The sequence below is a fragment of the Pollachius pollachius genome, assembly GCF_949987615.1.
Source record: "Pollachius pollachius genome assembly, chromosome: 1".
Classification (NCBI taxonomy): domain Eukaryota; kingdom Metazoa; phylum Chordata; class Actinopteri; order Gadiformes; family Gadidae; genus Pollachius; species Pollachius pollachius.
In genome coordinates, this window is record NC_136934.1 from 18,173,989 (window position 1) to 18,181,510 (window position 7,522).

At 48.9% G+C, this 7,522-nt stretch overlaps 1 protein-coding gene across 2 annotated transcripts; it reads right to left on the reverse strand.

Moving 5' to 3' along the window:
- Positions 1–1,174: 1,174 nt before the first annotated feature.
- mat2ab (methionine adenosyltransferase 2Ab) lies at positions 1,175–7,076 on the reverse strand. Of its 2 annotated transcripts, XM_079754943.1 has the most exons (9): positions 6,865–7,076; positions 5,712–5,789; positions 4,561–4,683; positions 4,348–4,460; positions 4,049–4,192; positions 3,665–3,883; positions 3,396–3,578; positions 3,159–3,292; positions 1,175–2,828 (listed from the first exon to the last, which is right to left on the reverse strand). In XM_079754943.1, the coding sequence occupies exons 1-9, from the start codon at positions 6,956–6,958 to the stop codon at positions 2,726–2,728; spliced, it is 1,191 nt and encodes a 396-aa protein (XP_079611069.1). In that variant the 5' UTR covers positions 6,959–7,076; the 3' UTR covers positions 1,175–2,725. The 2 variants fall into 2 exon arrangements, with proteins under 2 accessions (XP_079611069.1, XP_079611070.1); XM_079754944.1 differs by having other exon boundaries at positions 1,175–3,292.
- Between the last annotated feature and the right edge of the window lie 446 nt (positions 7,077–7,522).

Here is a 7,522-nt window from a genome sequence, read left to right on the forward strand (position 1 = left end):
GCTTCAACTTTGTGATTTTACGCAAGTAAAGCCACTATTTAGAGACTATAAAATAGACAATTAGGATGACCTCATGATCGCATTGCCAGATACACCCTTGGATGAAGGTGTAAGAATGAATACCATATGCTTAACAGCTGCTCGTTGCAATCATTCTGAAAGTTTGGTTTTCAGTTCTGTGAACTGTTAAGATTAGCCTTTTGAGGGAGTATGGATCTCCTCTGATGCACCCTGGAGGGGAACTCCTGGAACAGGTAGGACATGGAAATAAGGAATAGCAGGATCTCCAGAAATCTTGTACTGTTCTTTTACAGAACGCACGTGACGGAAGTTACGAGCAGGAAAAAACAAACCAGGACCATAGATCCATGGTTCACATTAGCTTGCTCAGGTGTTAATGTTTATTCTGGGTGCAGCTGTATTGGCTTTCATGTTACTTTATTATTTAAATATTGCACTGCATACTTCCTCAGGGCGACGGCTTTCAAGACTCAATCGTCCTGATTTAGTTCAGACCTTGTGTTTGTCAATCATATCAGCAGGTGGAACATGCTATAGGTCCTTCTTAATAAGTGATTTACCATACTAACCACATTCTAAGGCGAAAGATTAATATTAGCCTGTTTCACTGACTTCCTCCACAGATGGGAGTCAAGTTTCCCAATTAGTTTTGTCTCCAATAACCAAGCAGGAAATCTCACAAGTATTTCCAATGAATGGTTGAATTCCTTCAGTGAAAATGGCCATGAGGCGCATGAGGCATGATACCAGGCAGGTGGTGGGGGGTGTCAGGGTCACTGGCCCCATGAGCTCATGGGCTGAAATGCTCCGGCCCAAAAAGAAAAAAGGTCAACCCTAACCCTGACGGTCATTATAACAGGTGGTGGTGGAGGGGGGCGTGGGGTCCGTCCATGACCCCGCCCAGTCATTATAGACCTAATGGAGATGAGATTCACAATATCTGGTACAATTATTTATAGCCGTATGTGCCGTCATAGCTATAAATGATTTAAAATACATGTTCAGAGCTATGTACATCTATGGAACTTGCCTAAATACCTAATATTTCAACCGCCTACATTTCCCACTTGTTAAGGAACTGAAAGGACATTATCCAAACACCCCAAATTGTTAGGATGTAGCAATGCTTTATGAAATAAAGAGGTCAAAACGATTGAAATGAAAGTAGCAGTTTATTACATACAGGACATAATGGACTGTACGCAAATCTCTAGACATGAAGCACATTGTAAGGTTAAGCTACCTGCTCCACTGAGTCGGACGCATGTTGATAAGAGGTTCAGCAAATGGAGGGGATAGAGGAAATAGAAAAGGCACTCGTGCACTTGCTTCTGCCAATGGGACGATCTCTGAATGGTTCAAGCCAAAACACTAAAACCACCTTCCTGCATGAGTGAAGGCCGTGTAAACAAGGCTGGTTTCTCTGTACAACACCAGCCAAATGTTAGCCAATCACAGAGCAGATCCGAGCGGGGCCAGTAATAACCTACAGGCCATTTGTGTGACTCCTTCAAAAATAAAAAACCTGCACAAATATCAAAATGATCCGGTTCTTCTCCCCCCCCCCCCGTACATGTAGACGGTGGCATACCAAAGCTTTCTGTAGGACACTTTGGAACCACTACGTTTGAGTTTAAAAGTTGTCGTGACAAGATAGATAATTGATCCTGGATTGTTTAAAAGCTACCGTCTGAGAGCTTGGCTTCTCTGTATCCACGCCGAGCTCCAGACCCTAAATAAATACTGAACAATAGGTTGTGGATGGAGACGGGCTTCTGCAGAGGAACGCCAACCACCGATATGTGCAAGGAAGAAAATATATAAATCAATGCCCTTGCAAACTTGGGAGTTGTAACAACTTTTTTATAAAAAGTAATGTCAAGGATAATGCATCCGATTCACTAGTTTCTTCACCAAATCAAGTAGAGCAGATGCCTCCATCAGACCACAGCAGTGGCATAGCAGCTTCTGACTTTTCTGTATTACATCAGAAAACCGCAGTGGTCTGGATGGGACGTCTGCGGCGACGCTCGCTAGGAGCTCAGCAACCGAGGCCTCCTGTGCTCAACAATGCATAGCATAGTTCCCGTTGTCATTAAATTAACAAAAACCGGAGCCACCCTTACTTCCATGGTGCTCTTCAGGCGTCCCCCACGATGTGAGAGGTTGGGGGGGGGGGGGGGGGGCTGAACAGCCAAGCTAATAACTGCCAGGAGGAATGCTCAAAGACTATCCACGGCATCTCAACTTTAAGGTAAGCCAAGTTGAGATGCCCATACCCCTTACACGAGTAGCACCAGTTTAAAACCAATATAAATACCGAAAGGAGGTACGCACATAGAATCAAGGGACAGAGACGCTATGCAGGGGAAGACCACCTCAACTAAAGGATGCCAACACTGTGGCCCCTCTTCTTTGAAGGAGTGTTTAACTGGGAGGCTTGGAGTGGGGACTGGGGAGTGTGCCGTGGGAGGGGGACAGCGATGCACTGCATGTTTCATCTGCAACTGTTCTGACATTACTGACGCACATCTCCCAGGGTCAAGAGTGACAGTACTCACAGCTAAAGAGAAGAAGACCGAGAAGAACTAAACAAGAGCGGAAAGCGTGAGGGAGGGAGTGAAGTGAGGGCCTGTCCCCCTGGGTCTTGGAGGCTTCTCTGTAGTATACACCAACAAGCCTGGGGGGAAAAGCTTGACACGGTTTAGTATTTTAGTTTTTTGGGAACCTCCCATGGGAAGGAGTCTCGGCCAAAGTGGCCATAGGCTGCGGTCCTCTGATACATGGGCTTCTTCAGATCCAGCTCCCTGGAATACATAACCAACACATTTAGCAGCAGTCAGCACCAGCGTGCGTGCACACACTCAATCCACTCACACAATGGGAAACTTACCAACGTGCTGATTTCCACTTGCAGATGGAAGCCAAAACCTTGCATTCAATCTTTTACTTAAAAAAAATAAAATGCCAACTAATAATGAAACCCTCAGACACCCCAGGCATTTAACTTTCACTCATAAAACCTAACCTTTGATCAATTCTTTAACCAGATCATATTCATCAATGCATGTGCGAGGGAGATCTCAGGAGGTAGACTAGAAGCAAGGTACCCCGTGTCTCCAGGAGGAGTGAATTACCTGACGATGACCCCAGGCCGCAGGTCAAAGTTCTTCTTCACCACGTCGAGCAGCTCTCGCTCGCTCTTTTTGGACGTCCCGTAGTGGAAGATGGAGATGGAGAGGGGATGGGCCACCCCGATGGCATAGGCAACCTGATCAAGCCAGCGGGACAGACCGTGTCACAAGCTTTAGGGGGGGGACGCTCTCGGAATCACAACATGAGGATCAAGACAAAGTCAGGAGGCGGATGACTACCTGCACTAGCACTCTGCGACAGAGCTCCGCCTTCACCAGGGACTTGGCCACCCAGCGGGCCGCGTAGGCCGCCGAGCGGTCCACCTTGGTGTAGTCCTTCCCCGAGAAGGCCCCCCCGCCGTGGGCCCCCCAGCCGCCGTAGGTGTCCACGATGATCTTACGGCCCGTCAGGCCGGCGTCACCCTAGATAAAAGGAACCGGTGACCAAGCCATTCAACCTCACCCTTCACCATGGATTCATTCCCACTTACACCAGTCAGCGAGCATACCTGCGGGCCCCCGATGACGAAGCGGCCGCTGGGCTGCAGGTGGTAAATGGTGTCGTCGTCCAGGTATTTGCAGGGAACCACTGCCTTGACCACCTTCTCCTTAAGGGCGTCCCTCATCTCGTCCAGGTAGATGTCCTCGTCGTGCTGCACGGAGACCACCACTGTGTGCACGCGCACGGGAAGCATGGCGCCCCGGTCCTGCCGGTACTGGACCGTCACCTGCAGATGAGACGCGTTAAGACACGCTGCATTCTGCTCATCGCTGAACCCGGGTCACATTGTGTTTCCAGGCTGTAGTTGTTACCCGCTTTATTTAGCCCTATCCACGCCATCCCTTGCAGGGGCGGTCCTAAATAGGCCGACAGAGAGCTCCTCCGTCCTCACCTGGGTCTTGGAGTCGGGCCGGAGCCAGGGCAGGGTCCCGTTGCGCCTCAGCTCGGCCAGCTTGGCGTTGAGCTTGTGGGCCAGGACGATGGTGAGGGGCATGCACTCCTCCGTCTCGTCCGTGGCGTAGCCAAACATCAGCCCCTGCACAGAGAACGAGAGCGTTGGTTCCGGATAACCAGCCGATAACCCCTATGCTGTTGAGCCCCATAACCAGCGGCCGCCCATGACCTCGCTGCTGCGGAGCCCCATAGCCACCAGCCGCCCATAACCCCGCTGCCGCTGAGCCCGGGACCCACCTGGTCCCCTGCGCCGATGTCCTCCTCGTTGCGGTCGATGTGAACCCCCTGGGCAATGTCCGGAGACTGCTGCTCCAACGCCACCAGGACATTGCAGGTCTTGTAGTCGAAGCCTTTGAGTGGGCACAGAGACATTTAAAATAAAGGGAAACCTATACAGAAAATGACTGAGAAAAAAATAAACATAAAAGTTATGCAAGTTAATTGCTGCACCCTTGGAGGAGTCGTCGTATCCGATGTGGCGGATGGTGTCCCGCACCACCTTTTGGTAGTCTACGGTGGCCCGCGAGGTCACCTCCCCTGCCAGCAGGATCATCCCCGTCTTGGCAACCGTTTCTAAGGGTGATGAGGATCAAAGTTTACATCCAGAATGACCAATGTTTGATTGACAGACGCCTCAAGGAAAGCAACTTGCAAATAGTTGATACAACATGTACACCGGTCGAGGTCACGGTCCGAGCACACAAACACAGTCGCAGCGTCACAGTCACCACACATCCGAGGTCAAATTTAAAAGATTACTGATAATACTGTTAGAACTAGTTAAAAACTTTTTTGCAACACAAGCGCTAAATCATCAGTAGGGCTGTCTAGTTTAGGTCAGGCGATATTCACTTGTTCTCATTGGTCGGACAGCGTGTACCTTTTAGATATCAGGCGGGGAGGGGGGGAGAAATGCAGACGAATGCATTTCATCGTTCCAACGGTGCGTGCATGACGTCACACACCATCCGTTACACTGAACACGTAACAGAACCCAGCATCGCTCGTAGCTCATCTGGTGAGAGGCGCTTTCAAGACTGAAGCTCTGCCGTAACACAGCTGGATTCGGACCAAGGGTGGCTCTGAAACCCTGACTTCCTTCTACTTGCGTTATATTCAGGCATGCATGTAAAGTAGAGCATAGTGCATTGTTTTTATTATGATTTTTCGAAAAGATTCACTTTGCTCAACTAAAACTCTGATCATCACATTCATGCGTTTATTAGGACTGTAGCACTGAGATTTCTGCATGTTGAAAGGTCATAATGAACTAGAAATACTGGTATGCCACTCCAAGGCCTGGTGATCCGCTCATACGGGGTGACAGGTGTGGGTGTTTGAAGAGAAGGGTCTAGAATGACTGACAGTGACTCCCATCTCCCTCCCCCTCCCCTTGCATTTGTGCTGAACATTTAAGGCCTATTGCCAAACTGTTCTCTGCAGAGTGTGGGGAACATTGACACCTCCGTTGACATATTGGGTGCTTATAGGAGCATTTCTTCATAACAGCATAAAATCTGCGCAAACTTCCTTAACGGTTTGATAATGTTATGTTGCACATCCTTTGGAAAACATATCAGCATCAGTGAATCCCTACTTACCACAAGCGACTTTGGCATCTGGGTCTTGCTTGAGATGAGCATCTAGGACTGCATCGCTGATCTGATCACAGATTTTGTCTGGAAAATATAGAGACAGGGTTAGTGTTACTGGTAACGAAATAAACAATGTGGAGGTAACTGGTTGCCATGGTCATATTCTTCCTGACAAATCTCAACATCCAAGCTCATCCCCATTTTGTCCGCTCTGTTGTTTTCACTGTCAGCAGAAAGAACCGGAGGACATATCAGAGGACCAAGGAGTCAGATCTTATGGACTTTAGCTACTCTGACAGCAATTCTGGAGTCTTGGGTAAGGAGTGGCTGCCTCTGCGTCCCGATACAAAAAGTGCAACTACGGCCATTTGATGTAGAACTACATTTATTACCAGATAACTCCTCAGACTCACTGCATAACCCTACCTTGAACATGGACATCTCTAAACAGCCAATTTTCTAGTACCAAGTTATCCAGGATAATTAATTTCAGAGCGCAGGAACGAACGTCAATCATTGCGTAAGAGGTTTAGCCCCGATTAGCAGTGGTGGGAGGGGCCCCTGAGCACGCCGGGTGGAAGGGCCCCGAGATCCTGCAGTCGCCATTTCATCAGACTCACGTGTGCCGAAGCTATGTAACAACGGACCCCATGGTTATTCAATTGACGCACAAATAGCGGTCCGAGTCAAACCAAGCATGCGTTTCCGCAGGGACACCGCGTGCATGTTAAGGATTATGATAACGCGGTTTGATTATTCGAGTCACCCGGTCTTATAGAAGCCATGTGGTCCGCGGGGCTTTTCTGGACCAGCGCACACATGGCTTACAGTGCCCCCGCATCAAGTATTAAACACTTCAGTTCATAACGACACAAAAGACATGCGTTAGAAGAACATTTCCGGTAGCCTCGCCGTTAGGACCCCCATCCCCCGGGATGGGAGCGCGCGGCGTGTGCTTTAGCTCCACGCGCTAACGGTAGCTCAGAGCGCCTGATCCAACACGTTAAGATTGATTGAATGATTTATTAATTTAAACTCGAAAAAAAAGCGTCGGTGTTCAGGAATCACCTTAATAAACTTTGATTAAGATCTCCTTGAATGAATCATCCGCTATCTGGAGGAGTTGGACCAACAGAGAGGTCGGTCTGACAGGACTTACCGGGATGTCCTTCTCCGACCGACTCCGAGGTGAACAAGAAGCAGTCCTCCTCAATCAGGGAGTTGTGGAAACCGTTCATCTGACCGTTCATCATCGCTTACTGATGTCCCGAACCGTACTAATGGTATATAACGTGTGAATATTGAAAAAAGTGCGCTATGGGGATGTCCTGTCCTTCTGGAACCGACCTCAGACCGTGGAGAGACGCATACACAGCAGCCTCATGGCGCAGCGCGATGGCTATTTATCCACCCAGTCTGACGTCACCCGAGGCGATACCATTAGACACACGAAGGGGGGTGGCATATGCGTACAGCCAGGCTGATCTGCCCATGTGCCCTCAAAAACAGTGACTGGTGCTGCGTGTGCTTCGTGAACCTGTTCATCGTCCTATCTGTGTGTAACACCCAATACTCTAACTCAGGGACCTTCTGTGTTCTGGGCATTTGACAATGTTGCCCAGTGAATCACCACCACTGGGATCAGCTCAGCATTAAAGAGCCGAATGTCGTCCTATTCGTGCTATGATCGGGGTTTTCTGCCCGTTCAGTGTGATATGAGTTGAGTGGTAGTTGTGTCTTTGTTCTGCGATATACTGAGTAGCATTCAAAGGAATACGGAGATATATATTTTACTCTATCTCTGTTCGTGTGGGGGA